General features: G+C 48.2%; 1 protein-coding gene across 1 annotated transcript in view; it reads left to right on the plus strand.

The window, feature by feature from the left end:
• Nucleotides 1-20,475, plus strand: part of Dpp6 (dipeptidyl peptidase like 6) — a gene marked incomplete in the record, with an annotated part of 754,370 nt that overhangs the window by 363,923 nt on the left and 369,972 nt on the right. The window contains 1 exon segment of the mRNA XM_017801700.1: nt 13,191-13,224. Within this exon segment, the coding sequence (XP_017657189.1) occupies nt 13,191-13,224 (34 nt within the window).

The following is a 20,475-nucleotide window of genomic DNA, read 5'->3' on the forward strand; positions in this document are numbered from 1 at the left end:
GGTTTACTTTTTGGACATGAAAAGCTGGGTGCTCTAAGCTTCCAGTCTCCTCTTTTGATTTTATATTGGAGTGGCCAGATTGCTTTTGTCTTCAGGAGTTCCCAGAGAGGCCCAAGTCAGATGAGGTTCAGATGATCTCAGCCTTTCTCCTAAGGTCTGGATCCCTCCAGGAAAGATTTTGGCCTTAGGAATTTGGGGGTTGGACTGGCCTAGGAGCTGGGCCCAGGAAAGATGCTGGTCTAGGGCAGCTGGTGGCCATGCCACCCAGAGATGCAAAGGCAGATGGGGGCAGGAAGAGGCCCCAAGGGCTCCTGCGGACTGCACTGAGGAGCTGGGTTGGTCTGGATGCAAAGGATCAGCCCCTGTGTCCTGGAAAGAGGCTGGTGGGTGGTGCAGGCCCAGGGAAGCAGAGGGAGGTGGGGGCAGGACCAGGCCCAGAAGCAGTGCTCCTGGGGACCAGAGAAGGCACTGAGTTGGTCTGGATGAAGAGGATCAGGAAGCAGAGGTGGTTCCCCAGGTGTCTGGGGCAACAGGACAAGGAATGGGACAGGACCCAAGCTGGGAGGAGAGACCGGAGGGGGAGATGGGAGGGTGAATGAGGCTGGGGGAGGCAAGGCATGGAGGGTGCGATGGACTTACCCCTGAGAGAGGCCTGTAGGTTGGAGAGAGGCCTGTGGGTCCTGCAGACCCAGGGAAGCAGAGACGACCTAATTATTTTTATTACTACTTTACTGATAGGTACTAAACAGATATAAGCTTTTGTCAGTCTGTATTAAATTAATGAAGATGGCACATTAAATAGGGGTCAATCAATGAAGCAAGCTAAATTCATTTAAAATGTGCATTCTAGGGCTGGAGTGATGGCTCAGGGGTTAAGAGCACTGGCTGCTCTTCCAGAGGACCCAGGTTTGATTCCCAGCACCCACATGGCCACTAACGACCATCCATAACTCCAAGGGATCCGACGCCCTCTTTTGACCTCCATGGGCACTGCATGACATGGGTGCACTTACATACATGCAGGCAATATACTCATACACATAAAATAAAAATAAATAAATATTTTTTTTGAAGCAGGGTCTCCCTGTAGCACCAGCTGTCCTGGAACTCACTATGTAGACCTGACTACGTAGAGCAGATGGTTATTTCTAGAATTAAGACTCCGTGTATGTGTGTGTGTGTGTGTGTGTGTGTGTGTGTGTGTGTTTAGTTCCCTGCATGGCACAGGTAATGAGGCTTCTGTACCTCCTTCATCTGCCTTGTAGGGAGTTATTCACCCATCTCTTATTTCCCAGGAGCCTTTCACCCCAGGTCACCCACACAGGCATTAGAAAGGTTCAGCTGACTTGGTGTTGATGTGTCATATAGACCCCCATAGGCTGTGGCACTATGTTCGGGTGACATACGCTGTGGCCACAATGTGACCATGTCTGTTAATTTTCTCTTCACTGCTACACAACACAGACTAGAGCAGCTTAAGGAAGGAAGGATGTGCTTTGGCTGACATTACAAGAGTGCAGTACCTCACAGAGGGAAGGTATTGGGGGGGAGCAGGAGGCAGCTGGTCATATTGCATCTGCAGTGGCAAAGCAGACAGAGGTGAATGCAGGTTCTCGGCTTGCCTTTGACCCCAGTGTATGAGATGTGGTGGCCCACATTTATTGAGCGTCTTCCCACCTGAACTAACCCAGTCTAGAAACTCCCTCACAGACATGCCCAGAGCGTGTTTCCATGGTGATGCTAAATTGCATCAAACTGACAATCAGGATCAACTATCAGAGTGACTTTATTAACATCTGCTATTACAGAGAATATATATATATATATATATATCAGCAGTAAAAAGATGTTAAATAAAAATAAACTAACAAACGTAAGCATCATAATCCGCTGCTCTGATTGTCAGTTGACACCCGGTTCCCAGATCCCCTCACTGGTCATCGGTTCTGATTATAGCTCTTCCATGTTGATCGTGTAATTCCTCATGTTGTGCTTACGGCCTGGGTTCCCAGACTGGCAGCCTGGGGAATCCAAACTTACCCCATCTGTGCTCCTCTTCCTTTCCTTTACGCTGAGCTGTACAATCCATAACGGTAAAGTCCTTCATTGCTTCATTTCATGACAACATCTTAAATGCATCTCTTGCCCCTTGGAAAACTTGCATCTGAATGCGCCCCTCCCTCACCCGGGCCTGGCCTCACAAGCTTTCTCTTAGCTGTGGTGAACATTTAAAGTGTTTTATCTCACTTTAATAAAATCTCCCATAAAGTGGTAGCAAGTTCATTTGTTAAATGGAAAACATATTAACAACATGTTGAATTTATGCTTAAATATTTCCGTTGTCAACTCTGAAAGTGTCAGGGAAGCCGTGCAGAGATGGCCGTGAGGCATCATAAGCAGTTCATCTTCACACTCAGGCCAATATATTTCCATTTCTTTAAATCCACCAAGAGCCACAGTTAGCATTTGTTACCCTGACCACAACATCCTTAAGCATGTCTACTGGAGTCTATCTACCTGACATGAAGGGAAACCATCTGTAACAAAATGAATGCTTCCACAGGATGTGCTGAGCGATCACACAAGGAAGCTAGGAAGCTTATAACACGTGGCACCTACACATGATCACTATGCTTCCTGGGGGTACTCAACAAAAATTTGGAAATCACAGTAGTTTTGTGAGTCAGTTCAAGCTACTATGACAAAATTTATCTAGCATCTGTTTGATCATCAATAGACTCATGGAGGATGGAGGTGGATGGTAGACATATTTCCTCCCAGCTCTGCAGTCTAAGGACGAGGTACAGCGGGGCTGTGTTCTAGTCAGGTTTCTGTTCAGCAGCTTCTCCCTCCCCCATTTCCTCCCCCTCTCCCTCTCTCATCTCCCCACCTCTCTCTCTTTTCTGTCTCCCTCTCTCTTCGCTCTCTCTTTCTCTGTGCATGTGTGTCTGTGAACATGTAGGCATGCATAGCACACACAGGTAGATATATGATAGACAGGTAATAGATATAAAATAAATGTTAGATGATAAATAGGTAATAGAGATAGGTAGATAATAGATAGATGATAGCTAGATAGACAGATGATTGATAGACAGATGATAGACTGAAGGATAGATGATAGATAGGTGATAGATAGATGATAGATAGCTCTTCTACCTCTTCCTCTTTATTTGAGACAGAATCTCATTATATAGCTCAGACTGGGCTGGAACTATCTGTGTAGACCAGGTTGGCCTAGGACTCACAAAGACTGGCCTGCCTTTCCCTGAGCACTGGGATTAAGGGCAAGCACCACCACATCCCATCCCTTCCTGTCTTGTAAAGACACCAGCCCTGCACGTGGGAGCCCTCTCCTCTGGCATCATGTAACTTTAGTTTCTTCCTTCCTGTCTTCAAATATAGTCACCGTTATGGTTAGAGTCCCAATGTGGAAGCACAGGAGGGGACAGCCATCCATAGAACAGAGCACATGGGCCTCTTCAATTGCCTTGGGGATGAGCACAGTCTAGCTTCTTGCCTCAGAGTTGACACCCATCCTACCTGCAAGGCATGTTCACTTCATCCCATGAGCACTTGAAAAGAAGCCAGCCTGGTGGAATGCACTTGGGTCCCAGCCTGGGGACATCCAGGGCTCACTGGCCTGCCAGCCTAGCCTCACTGGATTCCAGGCCCATGAGAAACCCTGCTTCAAAGGCAGTTCCAGAGGACGACACCCAAGGTTATCCTCAGGTCTCCACAAGTACTTGCAACATATGCACACCTCCCACGTGAACCATGAACACACACTCACCCACATACATTAGCATAGACACAGAAAATTGGATTCTTACCCCCACCCAGCAGTCTTCCTCCTTCATAGAAGGTGAAGTGCACGTGTGGCTGAATGTTTATCGGCCCGATATGCCTGGTGTTTCAGGGGCTCCGTAGCCTGCTTTCATTTCTGCTGGGTTCTGTGGAGGCAGTTAAGGGGACCTGAGTCTGCCTCTCTCTCTCTCTCTCTCTCTCTCTCTCTCTCCCTCTTCACAGAGCCTTCTGTGTGGGTTAATACTCTGGCCTTTCTGAGGCTTTAGCATGTTTTGTTTCTGAATAGTAACCCTCTTGATTTTTCATATTTCACACTCTGAATAACGTCAGAGACCCCTCTGAAGAAGATGGGAACAGCCAGGAAGCACATTACCATTAGCTTTGGCATGTGAGCCATCCATTAGGAGGGAAAAATGGGGCTGCAGAGGTGACTGTATGCTTAAGAGCTTGCTATGCATGAGGATCTGAGTTTAGATCCCCAGCACCCATGTAAAAGAGCCCAGTGCAGTGGTGCATGTCTGTGACCTCAGCACTAGGGGCGGGGACCTCACCGGCCAGACCGTCTAGCTCAAATGACAAGTCCCAGGTTCAGTAAGAGAGACTGTATTTCAAAAACAAGATAGAGAAGCAATAGAAAAAACTCAGACACCAACCCTCACGCACACACACGGACACATACACACCAGGAATGAAGTGCTGAACGTGGCCGTAGTAGTTACTTTTCTGTTGCTGTGATAAAACACCATGACCAAGGGAACTTATAAAAGGATGAGTTTATTTAGCTTTACTGTTCCAAAAGGACGAGAGTCCATCATGGTGGGGAGGCATGGCCGCAGAGGCTGGAGCAGGAGCAGAAACTAAGCTCCCACATCTTCAAGCAGGCACAGGAAGCAGAGCATGACTGGAGATCTGGCAAGGTTTAAGAACTCTGTAAGCCGCCCCCAGTGACGTGCTTCCTCCAGCATGGCCACACCTTCTAAGACCTCCCAAACAGCGCCACCAACTGGGGACAAAATAGCCAAATACTTGGAGCCTATGGGGGGCATTCTCATTCAAACTGCCACAGTGGCTATGTGCTACAATGCAGTAAACATGAAAACATGGTCCTGAATGGAAAGAGCCAGTCGTCAAAGAGCACACATGCCCTGATTCCATTTTGAATCCTGTCCAGAGTGGCAACATGCACAGACTGAAGGAAAGTAGATGTCTGTCCAGGGCTGAGGAGAGAAGGTAAAATAAAGAGGGATGTTGGTTATAGGGTATGTTTTGGAGGCAGAGGAGAGATTTTAAGCTTACGTTGCACAACCCTGTAGCTGTACTGAGTAATCATTGGGCTCAGCCTTTGACAGGGTGAACTTTATGGCATTTGATTCTCTTATTTTATTTTATTTTAAAATTCCTTCCTTCTAATAAGTAAGTGCCTCAGAAAGGAGAAGGTAACAGACATCAACCTGTGTTTACATTGTGAGATAAAGTCACAGGTGTGCAGTGGTTATGGCTCACTAAAGGACAAAGGTGAATGGGTACATTTCACAGTTTCAATTTAGTCTGTTTATCTAGAGGACTTGGGTGAAGGGCGTGAAGAGGCATGCATAGATTTGATGTACTGAACTTGGGAGCTTTGTAGCAGTCAAATGGGACTTTCTTATTTGAGAGAGTGTATATAATAACATGGATGGCTTAGTTACCTGTATTTCAACTTAAAAAGTACAGCATAATTTTTCTATTACAATGCTAGCTTTCACATGTGAATTCAAAGGTATTAGCTTTTAGGATAAATTAGCATTCATGGGACTTTTCATAAAATGTGTGCAGAGCCATAAGCAATATACTGCAACAGTATCAAGACTTCTTAAAATAAGAAAAACAAACACGAAGGAGAGATTGTTTTAAAAAAAGGTGATGCACACCTTTAATTCAGCACTCGGGTTGCAGAGGTAGGCAGATCTCTGTGAGATCCAGGTCAGCCTAGTCTAGAGAGTTCCAAGCCTGCTGGGGCTACAGGAAGACCCTGTCTCAAAAAGACAAAGCAAAGAAAGGAAATTTTTTTTAAAAAGAAAGAAAAACCTTCATTCTAATGAAGTTGGGCATCTACAATGTCTCAGCCCCCTGAAAATTCCTATCTGAAAAAGAAAAGGTAAAAAATGTCAAAGCTGCTGGGCATGGTGATGCACGCCTTTAATCCCAGCACTTGGGAGGCAGAGGCAGGCAGATCTCTGTGAGTTCGAGGCCAGCCTGGTCTACATAGTGAGTTCCAAGACAGCTGGGGCTACAGAGAGACCCTGTCTCAAAAAGACCAAAAAAAAAAAAAAAAAAAAAAGCCAAAGCTCCTATGAAATTAAAACCTAAAGCAAAATGACAGTTCAGTGATAGTTCTCGGGGGATGAAGAGAAAGCATGACCAATTATAAGCCAGTCACACTTTGGGAAGAAACACACACCTTACAGCAAGGTTGGGGCAGTTTTCCCTTCTAAAAATTATGTGTGTGAGTTGTGCTTGCATGTGTGTAAGTGCAGCCGTGTCATGCAGTGCCCCTGGAGTCCAGAAGAGGGTGTCAGGTCCCCTGGAACTGGAGTGATGGATGGTTGTTAGCTGCCATGTGATGTTAGATACTGAACCTGGGTCCTCTGCAAGAGCAGCCAGTACTCATGACCGCTGAGCCGTCTCTCAGTCCCCAGGTATAGCGCGCGCTGGGCGCCCCGGCGTGGTGTGCACGGGCACACCTGGAGAGGCGGCGGTCCTGGCCACAGGCGTCTGCTTCTCTGGTCGCGGGGGCTTTCCCGGTGTGCCCCGGCTCCGCGTCTCCTGGAAGCGGCGGTGGGTGGGTCGCTGTCCGCCGCTTTTGGTGCTGAAAGTGCCTCTGCTGCTGGAGCGTTGTCCAGCCGTGTCTCCGCCCTGATTTCACCCGTGCACCCTCCTCAATATGCGGGGTCCACTGGCCACTGGACCACGTGGGAAAGTAGGAGGGCGGCTAAAGCTAAGGTTCCGCAAGTCAGTGACTGAGGAATGCTGCCTCCGGAGAGGCTGGATCGCTGGTAGTAAGACGTGGGACTCTGCTTAATCCGTGTTACAGCTTTTATTAAGTGTTTAGCTCTTAGCTTCTAGTGATCCAGCTCTCAATTATTGAGAGAAGACTGGGATATTTATACCATGGGGGTAGTGGTAAAAGCTTTGGCTGATAGATACTTTGTGAGACATTCTATTTGCATATGGAAGTGGGTTTCTGCCATGCTGCCAGACCGCTGACTGCCTGAAAAATCACACAGGAAAGCATGGTATTCCTAGAGCCAGAGGCCATGTTTATGTTAGGGCATTTGTGGCGGTCACTTCAAAAGGAGAGTCAGGAAAAATGCCAGGAAGGCACCCTGCTATGAAAGGAGTCCCAGCACATGGTTCCGAGCTCGTGAGCCATCCGGATATGAAGAGACTTCTACTTTACATAACAGAGGCCCCCAACACCCAGGGTGTTTTTTCTTAGAACTCCTCTGCCATCACTCAGTCGGTGACTTAGTGGCATTCTCACCCCAACCATAGTTATTTAGTTTTTTACATTCAGGGTTGGAACATTCCAGAACAATTCTCCAACCAGAGAAAATCCATTTTGAAGTGCATGGGAGTCAGTCTCTGTGGGAAAGGAGAAAGCTCTCCCTCCCCCGCGGCCCAGCGGCAGCCTCTGTCTGTGGATGAGATGCTGTCCTCTTGGGAGTAGAACTGACATCTTGTGAACAGTTCCCAGCAGTTGGTCACTTGAGCTCAGAATGAGGCCCCAAGTCCCCAGGGCCCACACAGCAGTCTGTGGATCTATCACCTGTCCCGGGGCCTGGTTGCAGACATTCTTCCACTGTGATGAAGATCTATCACGAAGTTTGAGCAACACCTGCTGCAGGCAACCCTGAGAGTGCTTCCTGTGCTCTGAATAGATGTCTAATTGGAACTGCTGGTTCTGGCTTCCAGCCGAGCCTGGCACAGGGTGCTCAGGGAGTATATACACCAAGAGGGTCAAAAGAGGTCCCCTGGGCTCCCACAGATCCCTCTCCTTTGTCACAAGCCATATGTATGTTAGGCCCATCCTCAGTGGATGGACTGGCTTACTGAATGATGTCATTAGAACACCTGGGTGTAAATGGGGCAGCCTCCCTGACTGGCCATGTTATTGTGGTCTCTTCACCTCCTTCCTCTTCTCCTTCCCTTCCTCCTCTTCCTTCTCACCCTCCTCTACCTCCTCCTCTTCCTCCTCCCTATCTTCTTCCTCTCCCTCCTCCCTCCTCCCCTCCTCTCCCTCCTCTCCCACCTCTTCTTCCTAATTCCCCATCTCCTCTTTCTTACAATTGTTTTCTGAGGCAAGGTCCCACACATGTCTGAGGCTGGCCTTTAACTCACAATCTTCCTGACTTCCATAAGTGGGATTATGGGCACACATCACCATGCCTGCTCCCTGTGCTCTTCTGAGGTGTTTGTAAGGGAGCACTACCATCAGCATTTGTAGAAACAACATACAGCATTATTCTAAATAAAAGAAGTCCTTTGTATGGAGCCTCAGCATGGGACTCTGCTCTCCTCTGTGGAGCTGATTTCCTCTGGCCCAGAGTAGCTTTTGTCTCCTTTGAGCTTTGGAAACTTGGCATGTGGTGTATGCCACCTGAGGAGTGCACACCTTTGGAGAAGTCACATGACATCTCGGTGGCCGTGCTTTCCTACCCTTCAGTGGCTTTCACACCATGCTGTGGAGCAGGAAGAGACCTCCTCACTGTTCCCTGAAGACTGTACAGTGGTCGAAGTTGTCTGTCAGTTCCCCCGCTGCCAACAGGAGCAGAAACCCACAGGCAGTCTCTGACCAGTGTGGTCCGTCTGTCTGCACCCTGGATGGCCTGCAGAGTTCAGTCTGTGCCACACATACTGCAGCTTCCCTGTCTGAGGGCAGCGGGACTTATTTCTAGTTTTGAAAATCACAGTGGAGAAGATGTTCCAAACTGCTCTCCAGTGATTTTACTATTTAGCAAGATAAATGTTTGGGAAACATTTTGGAAAAGGAAGGGTCCTGTGGAACTTAGCCCTATTGCTGACCTGTATGAAAAGCACCACATCACTGCAGATGGCTGCAGGACCTGGGATGCCAGCAAGCTAACCAGGATGGCATGTTGACGGGAACTGTGTGATTGTCTATGAGACATTAAACCAAAGAGCTGAAACTTTGCTTTTCAATGAGCCCTGAATTCCCTTGGGGGGATGGGTAAATCCTAACTGCAAAAGACCCTAGCCACTTTTCATAACCCCAGCTTGACACTGAGTGCCACTTTAAGTACTGAACTCAGTCATATGCATTTTCCCCATCTCGACCAAAAACATGTAGAAGTTGCAGAAGACACAGTGAACCCATAGCTCCCGCAGAATTCTTCACAACCCTGCAGTGGAAAGGAAGCCTTGACGGAAGGACCAGGCAGACCCTCAGAGCCCAAAACCTACACTGCAGAGAGGCCGGAGGCTGCGGAATGTCCTGCCTCACACCTGAGTCACCTTGAGAGGAGACAGAATCGCACCTGTTCAGGCCACATGAGAGCAAGTCAGGAACTTTAGCGCAAAGTGTCAAAATCCTCAGCCAACACAGCCGGGAACCTCCCAGTACCCGAGACCCCTGTGTGGCAGAAGCCGGGCACAGCACTGATCCCCAGTGTGGTGGAAGGCCAATTGGGCCCCTGAAGACTGACGCCCGAGGAATCCAAATCAGGAGCCGAAGCACAGAACAGAAACCTGAGTTTGTTCCTTAAGAACTGTCCATGAGAACGAAGAGGATTTACAAAGGAAGAGCCGGTCATCTTGGAAAAGCCCACCAGGAACTTTAGAAATTAAAATATACTTATTGAACGCTTAGGAACTTAGTAGCCGGTGAAAACGCAGTTCAGCGGTACTGAAAACCAGCACCGAAAGCCCCGACGTGGAAGGGGGGACCCGAGGATCTGAGCCAAAGTTCCCGAGGGAAAAATCGGGCGGGTGTGGAGGCCTCCAGAGGGGCTGCCCAGCCCAGGGGAGCCGGGGGGAAGGGCTGGAAGGAAGGGGGTGCTGAATGAGGTCATCGTTGGTCATTTCAGACACAAAGATCTGCCTGTTCTCACACTGCCGTGCAGCAGCTCAGACCCCCAGGAAGCAGCAGCACTTCAGAGCATAACGGTCCGACAATCCTTCCCAGACCCAAAGAGCTCAGCTGAACTTTGTTTTCCCTAAAGAAGCTTGCCCAGAATTCCTCTCATTCCCTCCCCAGAATTCCTCCTCATTTTCCTCCCAGAATCCCTCCTTCCGTCTCACTCCTGTTGAAGGTGAGGGCAGCATGGCCATTCCCACGCTTCTCACCCGGCTGCTGGCTGCGTGGCTCCCCCGGCTCTGCGAGCTTCCTGCGGTCGGGTACAAGGCCTTTCAGCCTGGCTTTTGCAGGGCTCGTCGGGGCTCGTGGGACATGTCAGTCATTCATGTCCATCACCTAGAATGACTTGGGAATCAGTCAGGCTATAAGCCTGTGATTAGACGGTGGCTGCAGGGAGGCATCATGGGGCCCAGGGACAGCAGTGAAGAGGGGGAGGGCTTCAGAGTCAGAGCTGCCAACTGTGGAGGTCAAGCTTCCTGCCTTGGATGGAGCACTTTGAACACGGTATGTGTGCGTGGGTGTGTGCTGTGTATGTGTGTGTATATATATGGTGTGGTGTGTGGTGTGGTGTGTGTGGTGTGTATGTGGGTGTATGCAGGTATGTGTTGTGTATGTGTGTGTATATATATGGTGTGGTGTGTGGTGTGGTGTGTTATGGGTGTAGTGTGTGTGGTGTGTGTGGTGTGTATGTGGGTGTATGTGGGTATGTGCTGTGTATGTGTGTGTATATATATATGGTGTGGTATGTGGTGTGGTGTGTTATGCGGTGTAGTATGTGTGTATGTGTAGTGTACATGTGGGTGTATGTGGGTATGTGCTGTGTATGTGTGTGTATATGTGTGGTGTGTTATGTGGTGTAGTGTGTATGTGTGGTATGTATGTGTGTGCTGTGTATGTGTGTATATGTATGGTGTGTTATGTGGTGTAGTAGGTGTGTATGTGGTATGTGTGTGTGGTATGTATGTGTGGTGTGTATGTGTAGTGGATGTGTGTAATTTGTATCTGCATGTGTGTGATGTATGTGATGTGTATGTATCTTGAAGTGCTTCTACCAGAAACTGTCACTGTATACATGCCTTTTGTATGTTTTTTTAATCTTAAAAGTCAAATAAGTAACGGGTTTATTTTTCAAGTAAAACATATTTGGGAAATGAAGAAAAAGCAAATAAATAAACAGTTTTTCAGCCCCCATTTCCATGGTTTATTTAAATGTCAGTCTTAGGGCCGGGTGAGATGGCTCAGTGGGTAAAGGTGCTTGCTGCCAAGCCTGAGGAGCTGAGTTCCACCCGCAGGCCCCACATGGTGGAAAGAGCACATCCTCTTGTGACCTCACATTGCATGGTGGCACCTACACACATGAACACACACGATGATGATGATGATGATGTAATTAAATGCCAGTGTCACGTCTTTTTCTTACTGGACTTATTGTACCTCAAAATGCAGAGCTGGAATCATCCTTTACATGGTGAGGTTTAATCAGATGAGATTTAAGTTTTAAAATGAATATTCATATTCATTTTATGCTGGTGAATGTCTTGCGGTTTTAGACTTCTTAATTGCTAAGTCACAGTATAGCTGTATCATTAGATCAGTGTCTAGTGATCTTGGGAGTTCTCACTGTCTGCTTCTCTACGGGAGCACGTCACATTTTAAGCTGTCCTTTCTCCCAAAGCTACTTCAGTGGCAGCTGGGAAGCCAGAAGGAAGGACTTCCCTTGATGTACCGTGCTATTTGGTACCTGGGTTCAAGCCACATCCAGTTGTGATGATCATGTCTCAGAATAAGGCTACCTTGAATCATATCATCTTGCAATTTTCAAAAGACTGTTGTTCACAATGGTCCTACCTACTATGAAGAAATCAGTCCATGCACAAATTCTAACTTGAGTCAGAAACAGTCCCATTAAGGTAGAGTCTCTTGTTGGTGTGACAGAAGAGAGACGGTTGACAGGGAGGCCTGTGCGGTCCCTCGGAGACACCTGGCTTTTCCAGTGACATCAGCAATCTGAAACATCCAGAAAAGTCAGAGGGAAGACTCTCCGTGTGACTCAGTAACATCTCTGAGCTGAAATCCTAGCAGTGCTGAGGGCTTTGTTCAGATACTGGTCTTAATTCCTACGCAGTCACTGCTACGTCCCTTGCTGTGTTACACACCCATCACGGATCTGAAATAGAAAATAAAGGAGGTGAACACGACAAGGGCCCAAAGCTGGCTCAACACCCAGAGATGGAAAAAGCGTATGGATATAACCCTTCTGCAAAAACACAGGACTCCGGGCTGGGGCTGGCGCTCAGTTCTAGAGAAGAGCATGTAACTGCCACACACAAGGCCCTGGGTTCAATCCCTAGAACCACTAATGAACACACACCCAGGAGGGTCTGTACCACCTAGCAGAATGCATATACCTAGTTAACATGGAGATTACCCCACAGCTTAGCTTAGCACAGCAGGAGCCGATGATGATGGCAGGGTCTTCCAGGAAATGCGGTGGTTTTGGCATCTTCTGTTTAAGGGGACAAGGAAGTAAGGATTCTGTCTAGACAAAGTGTCTGGAATGGTTAACTTAAGGTACAGTCCCTTACTAGTGTTTAAAGAGAAGTTCAGTGAATGACTGGGCCGTGGGCATTCTGGAGAACCTTGCCTCTTTCCACAGCACGGAAGTGCATCTTGTGGCTCTAATGGAGACAGCCTCTTCTGAGGAATGTTTTGACCTCTGGACATAGGCTCAAAGCTGGCAAGTTTCCAAGCGTCCCCCAGAGGGACCATTAGCTCAGCACTCCCTCTTGAGAGGTATACTAGTTCAGTGACTTTCTGAGCTTTTCCCAGGTTTCCAAGCATGGAAATCAAGGTGGGGCAGGGCTGGAGACTGCATACAGATGTGTGGTCATCCCATCTGAACAAGAACCAACCTTCAGCCCAAAGACAGCCGGGGACAGGTGGCACATGTAGAGGGGTGGTACCAAGGGACATGTTTTCTGTATCTTTGAACTCCCAGCACCCTGCATGCTGCCTGCGGTGACTGGAGCATCCACATGGTGGCTAACAACCAACCATAACTCTGGTTCTGGGGGATCTGAAGCCTTCCTCTGACCTCGGGTATTGATGAGACAGGTGCACTTACCTACATGCAGCCAATACACTCATACACATAAAATAAAAATAATAAGTATTTTGTAAGAAAGAGGAAGACCACACGTGTGCTGCCAGTGCATGTGAGGAGGGAAAGAGGAGATTTGCTGGTGCAAAAATCCACAACCCGGAGGCCAAGTGGGTCAGCGGTAAGTGCACAGTTCTTGGAGCACCTGGAGTTCCCTCCTGCCCCAGCTGCTTCTCCAGCCTCTGTGTGTGGCAGTTTGCCTTCTCTTGCTATGAAGCTGGTGTAGACACTCTGAGCTCTGGCTGGGATTGTTATCACATTGTCATCCTGAGACCATGTGACCCTGGGGCCTCGCTCCTCACTGTAGAGGCTCCTCACAGCTGTCAGCACAGCCTGAGCGTCCAGAGAAATGGGTCTGCTGCGGGCCTGCCCTGCATCTTCCTCCACGTGTCACCTCCCTTATGGGGCCATTACTTCTCTCTGAGATGAGACATGTTGCTAGGCAACAGGGCCTGTGGTTAGGCGGGCTGAAGCTGCCTGCCTTCTCCAGGGTCCTGATAGCCCCTGCCCTACTTACAATTCTTTTCGCCAGGGGAAGAACTTGCAGGGACCAAGGACTGCCCTGGGTCACTGCTGTACACGTTCTGAGAAACTTCCCCTCCCTCCAAGGACTGCCCTGGCTACAAATTTGGAGGGTTTTTTTTTCCCCTTAAACAACAAAACAAAACTGTGTGCAGATGGCATTCTGTTCACAACTCTTTTGATGCCCAGAATGATGAGTTTCCTCTAATGAAGTCTGAATTTCTGAGCATCTTCTGGAAGCGAGGTGCTGATTTGACGCCTCCTCTCTGGCCGTCACTGCTCTAGCGTCTCACCCCCTTGGGTTGGAGAACTGTTCCGGTGTTGTACATCAGACCCAGTCAAAGCTTTGCTCCTGTAATATGGAGGTCCAGAGTGCAACCCCCTCTCCTGTGGTGGCAGAGCAGGTCTGCATCGCTGCAAGCTGGCTGCCTGCCTCCTGACCCCAGGCTGCGCTCTGCCCATTGTACCTGGTTACTTGGTATTGTTAAATTTGTCAGACTGCCTCCGGAATGTTTGCCATACTTCAAGCCGCCTCTCAAAAAATCAATTAGCAATTCGTTCACCTTTTATCTCCTACTCATGATGGGGTTTCTCTCCTGATTGCTGCTCTGAATGCATATTCATTCCTGGCTTTTTCACCAAGGAAACCAGGGGATGGATATTGGAGAGAATGTGTTTTGTAAAGTCTGCAGGGAAATGGTGTGTGAGTGTGCCTGTGAGGACATGGGGGATCCAGGACAGGGAGGGTGAAGCGGTCCCCTGCTGACCCAGGCGTAGTGAACTTCACCTTTGGCTGAAATTGCATTAACCTCATCCCCCCTCCTCCTCAAGCCCCCCAACTCCACCTCTGGTGGGTGTGTGTGTATACATACGCACACCTGCAAACTTTGTGTTTTGACCCTATGCTCGGGCAGATCTGAGAACTCATGGAAATAAAACAGACTCCTTAGGAGCTCAAAGATGCATTCTGGAGGTGCGACACCAATGGGGATGTAGTAGGTGCAGAGAAATGCAACCTGGCATTCTCTGACTCTGTGGGAAGGCACTCTGGAGACTGTCAGCAGTCTTAAAGGGATGGCTAGGATTTGTCAGCAGTCTTAAAGGGATGGCTAGGGTTTGTCAGACAAGAGAGAACAGACCTCTGGGAAACATAAGTCTAAAATGCCTGCACTCAACTCTGCTTGGGAGAAGTGTGTGTGTATACATACGCACACCTGCAAACTTTGTGTTTTGACCCTATGCTCGGGCAGATCTGAGAACTCATGGAAATAAAACAGACTCCTTAGGAGCTCAAAGATGCATTCTGGAGGTGCGACATGAATTGGGATGTAGTAGGTGCAGAGAAATGCAACCTGGCGTTCTCTGACTCTGTGGGAAGGCATTCTGGAGACTGTCAGCAGTCTTAAAGGGATGGCTAGGATTTGTCAGCAGTCTTAAAGGGATGGCTAGGGTTTGTCAGACAAGAGAGAACAGACCTCTGGGAAACATAAGTCTAAAATGCCTGCACTCAACTCTGCTTGGGAGAACGAAAGGCGAGCTAAGGAACATTATCCAGAGATGGAAAAGAAAAACAAATCCAAGCAGAAGGTGGCAGAGGCAGGAGTACATCAGAAGCCCAGAGAGTGTAAGAGTGAGACCACTGAGGACAAGTCAGCCTTTCGGGTTGCCCAATGTATTAACAGTTTTGTGAGGTTTTTATGGTAACAGAACAACAACAACAAAAAGTCATAAATCAAATATGTTGGTGGAAACATTGAGTGGTTACAGCAAAAGAGAAAGCTCAGCCATAGGCTTCAGGTGCTCTCTGACGACACTCAGTCTTTTGATTGATGGGAGTGGATGATCTGCTAAGTCAATACATTCCAAAAGGTTTTGATCTCTTAGTCAGAGGATGTTAAGAAACAAAGGTGGGCAAGGAGTGGCTATTTAAGGGGCTAAAGATGCCCAAAGATAAATGGTAACTGGATTCTGGACCTACAATATTCCAAACTCCTCAGTCACACTAAAGTTCTGTTAGAACTAGTCAAGGCTATGCAATCTCTAGTCCCCACCTTTCCAGTTTCACTGGTCAATCACCTGGTCATGGGACCACCCTGAGGAAGGCAGGTTCATCTTAAGTCATGCTAAATAGATGCATAGAATACCTAGTGTGTTGATGAGATAGTGTGCCTGGAATCCCGCCTCCCAGCACAGAGCTTCAGGACCCGCTCACAGCATGTAGGCCTCTGTAAATCTGCCTGCTTTCCTGAATTCTTCAGAAAAGCATAATGGTGATGCAAAAGCATAACTCTCACCTGTTAGGGGAGAAGAGATAGTTTATTCTGGAGCCAAATATGAATGACCATGGCCCAGGAACACAGATTCGGGTTACCCCAGATTCCATGTTCCAGCGTGGTAACAGTTGCCTTACATTTTTATAGTAACAGAACAAAGAAGTCATAAATCAAGACACTTTTCAAATACACTGGTGGAGACATTCAGTAGGCGGGTTGCAGCAAAGCGGGAGGTTCCTACTATAGGTCTCAGATGCTATCTGATGACATTCTTAGCTTTTGGATTGGGGAGACCTGGTGGTCTGCTAAGTTCATACATTCTAAAAGATTTTTATCTGTTAGTCACAGAACGTTAGATCAGAAACAGGGGTAAGGAGGCTGTTTAGGGGGCTAAAGATGGCCTGAGATAAATGGTAATTAGACTCTGGATCTGCAACATTCCAAACTCTCCATGGTCTCTGAAGTGATAATCAGTTGGTCAGTCTTGCCGGAAGTTCAGTCCCAGGTGCAGAAATTCTTTATGGGAACTTTTCTTTCACAGTATCTCTCCTTTTCTTCTTCATATAACTTTTCTAAACACGCTTTCTTTAACCCTTCGGGCTGCCTGGCATCTTGTATTTCTTTACTTTCTCTAAAGCTTCCTCCTCCAAGCCATGTGACCGCCAGTCAGCCACGTGTCTGACCCCCATGCAGGCTCCAAACCTGCCTGGCTTCATGGCTTTCTTTCCTCCTCCCTCCATTCCCCTCCTCAAGGCAGCTGCCAAGATTACTAGCTTGCCTGCCCTGAGGATTTTCCTTACAATTTTAATAAAATTGTCCTAAAGCTTCAGCTTGGGCCCACTCTTAGATTCTTTTATGAATGAGACTAAGAACTGTCTAGGGGACCCTATTTCTCCACATCTCAGTTCTAATCAGCTGATCAGTCTTTATAGAATGTTTATTTTTAAGACAGTTTTTCTGAGAACTTTTGTTCACACCAGCTGGAATGTCCTTATTTGCCCAAAGCCCAGATTTTAGCCTTTGTTATGGAAAAATCGGGAGAGACCAGCAGCCAAAGTCAGGAGGAGAGGAAGTTTATTCTTAATGCTAGTGGGACCAACAAGGGGATCATTCTGTAAAGGTGCCAGCCCCCGACTCAAGTTTTTTGGGGTCCTTTATACTCATGTGAAGAATGTAAGCAAAGGGAAAATAGCACAGACGTGATAATTAAGCAAGTGGTTTACGTGTAACTTACGGAGCTAAGGTCACAGGAATGTGGCAGTTTGGAAAACAAAGACTTCTGTCCTGGTAACCACAGGGGGTGGGGGAAGATGCCTGTTCACCTCCCCCATTTCTGTTTTCTGTCACTGAACTTTCCCTGCTCCAAAATCTTTATCAACCACCCTAAGGGTTTCAGACCATCCCATTGTGAGAGCTTTCAGCAACCATCTGATGTGGGCTTTTATTTCCACTAACCCATCTCTACTTCCTCTTCTCCTCCCCCTCCCCCTCTTCCTCCTCCTCTTCCTCCTCCTCCCTCTCCTCTTTGTCTTCCTCAAGGTCACCTACTGGGTGTTCAGTACACGTTAGCCTGGAAGTAATTGTGCTGGACAGCTTTAATGTCAACTTGACACACCTGGGTTGAGGGAGCCTCAGTCGGGGAATTGCCTCCATTGGACTGGCCTGTGGCCATGTCTGTGGGGCATCTTCTTGATTGATGAGTGATGTGGGAGGGCCCAGCCCACTGTGGGTGGTGCCACCCCTGGGCAGGTGGGCCTGTGTTGCATAAGAAGGCAGGCTGAGCAGGGGCCAGGGGAGCAAGCCAGTAAGCAGCGTTCCTCCATGGCCTGTGTTCCAGCTCCTGCCTCCAGGTTCCTGCCCTGAGTTCCTACCTTGGGCTCCCTGATGAACTGCGACCTGGGAGTTGTAAACTAAATAAACCTGGTCAGAGTATTTTGTCACAGCAATGAAAGAACAAAGCAGGACACCTGTTAAGCGGTTTTCTCACAAATTCCATTCGTCCTATTTTCAGATGTGGAAACTGAGGCTTAGGTAGCTTGGTCAGTATCATATAGTTAATAACCAGCACAATATGCACTTGAACCTGGTGTCCTCTGGTGCTTGCAGCCTGCCATGCCCGTGGAATCAAGGTCTCCGTCTCCAGGCAACTGCTTTTGCTGCCTCACCAGCCTCCCTTTGTTCTTCAACCAAGTTTCTGGGCTGTGAGCTTTTCAGAGTTCACCCCTTTTTTTTTTTTTTTTTAAGTTTTCCCTTTGAAAGTAATAGAACATTGGCACGAGGAAAATGGAGAGTTTTTCTACCATGGAAGAAACTTGCTTTGGGTGGATTTTTGTTAATTGTTTCTTAGTAGACATAAGTCACTGTTGTTAATAAATGGATCTTGGCTTTCGTATGGGAGTTAATGGTCTAGAACCAAGGGACTTGTTTTTTGTTGTTTTGTTTGGGTTTGGTTTGGTCTTTTTCAGACAGGGTCTCCCTGTAGCCCCAGCTGGCCTGGAATTCATTATGTAGACCAGGCCAGCCTCGAACTCACAGAGATATGTCTGCCAGAAAGGTAATGAATGAATGCATGCATGCTGTGGGTATGCTTGGGAATTAACACATAATAGCACTGAAAGGCCGTGCACCCATCCTCACTGCAGACAGTGAGATTAGGAAGGACCCATGACTTGGGTGAATGAGGTGTTCTAGAACTAGACATGAGAAGGCTGGATGATCTGTTCAGATTAGGATGGTGGAGCCAAGCTTGTATTTCCCCAGGTGAAGCTGGAGAAGCCATTTTGAGTAAAATCACGGGTGGCATAGGGTTCCAGGAACACACTTCCAGAGACAGTTTCATCAGCACAGCTCCAGACAGATGGTTCTGAGAGCTCTCTAGGGGAATGAGTATCCTCCGAGTTCAGGCCCACTCTTCAAAACTAAATTTGGAGTTCAGCTATTTGTGCGGGTAATTACATGTTGATGTGGCAGTACTGGGTGTGTGTCTGAGTGGCTCCCTTAAGCCAGCCGTGATGTTTTCATTTGTGACTTCATTCGAATAGATTGATTTTATTTACTTTTTATCTCTTAAGTCTACTTTTTCTGAAAGCTTCAACTCCCCCAGCATGCCAGTGCTGCTGTGAACTATCCCTGTGTGTGACAGTACAGAGAAAGCAGAGCCAACAGAGCCACCAGGTCCACAGGCTTCCCAGGAGCGTGGGCCCGCCTCACCCCGGATCTACTGAGTAACGTCTTGTGTCTGCACTGCGCTCTCGGCCTCAGGTCCTTTCCTGTGCTGTTCCAGGCTTCTGTGAAATGGGTCGACTCTGTGGTTGCTGCTTGTCTCCAGACCCCATCACCCCAGGCCACTGACTCTTCCTGGGTCTTAAGTGATGGAAAATTGAAGCCGTCTCACCCTCCACACTCATCCACCCTCGTCTCCAGCTGCACTGACATGGGAGGTGGCAACACTCCCCCCCCTTCCTATGTCCACCCCACCTCGGCACTGCTGGCCCACCTCAATCTACACACCACCTAAAGAAACTGCAGGTAAACAGATGCCTTTCACTAGTTTGAAGAATAATTGCAGGAAACCATCTCTTTCTCCCCTAAATATTTTTCCTGTGTATTAAAATATTCTTCCCTTGAAACAGATATGCCCTCACTTCTCTCCGTTTCTGTTAAGAATAGTTTTAAGGAGCGAGCTCTTTCCAGGGTTCCAACACCAAAACGTTAGGGATCAGCAGTTGAAAGACTCCCAGGTGGAAAGAAAAGCAATCAACCTCATACAATCCTTACCAACCTTTATTAGCCAGTGAGGAGGGACTACAGACCAGTGTGAGTCCACAACACTGGCCAAATAGCTGGGGAGCTTAAGCACCTTTGTATATGTAAATACAGTCTTGGGACTTGAGTAGGAGATTTAGGGCCTGCACCACCCCCATGGGTCTTGGAAGGGCTTGTTTGCAGAACTTTATGACTGGGGCTTATGGGGTTCCCAGATGGGCTTGTTTGCAAAGCAAGAGATGCCGTGTGGTTTGGGGGTTCTGAAGGTCTCCCTTCATGTTCAATGCCTGCATCTTACCCTTTACCAAGGCCATATTCCCACTGAACTCTGCCTGGTTTCCTGGAGCAGGTGTCCATCACAGCACCTCTCACTACCCTGTTTCCTTCCATCAGGCATCTGCCTCAGGCTCCTGGGCTTCCTCTTGTCAAGGTCGCGGAGGACCCCTAGGTGGCCTAATGCCAAGGCAGTTTCTCAGTGTGCTGGAGGGATTGCTTCCCCTGGGCAGGCCTCCTTGGTAGTTTATAACCACCTCCTCCTCTGGAAGGCTGCTGCCTCATGGGTAGCACTCCCGCAGGTCTCCCTGGTGGCCTCTCTCCCCAGTACTGTCAGTGGTGGTCGCTCCATGCCGAGGGTTGGCCCTGCCTTCTTCCTGCATCCCCTAATACCTGTCTTCTTCCCTCTCCTAAATGCACACTTCCAGACCAGACCTCTCCTAGCCCTCTCCCAGGTCTCCCAGACCTCACAAACTTAACCTTCATACGTATGTCCAAATCTGAGATCTTCACACCATCCAAAATGGAAAACACAAAAA

The sequence above is a fragment of the Nannospalax galili genome, unplaced genomic scaffold (assembly GCF_000622305.1).
Source record: "Nannospalax galili isolate Female #2095 unplaced genomic scaffold, S.galili_v1.0 scaffold302, whole genome shotgun sequence".
In the NCBI taxonomy this organism is placed as follows: domain Eukaryota; kingdom Metazoa; phylum Chordata; class Mammalia; order Rodentia; family Spalacidae; genus Nannospalax; species Nannospalax galili.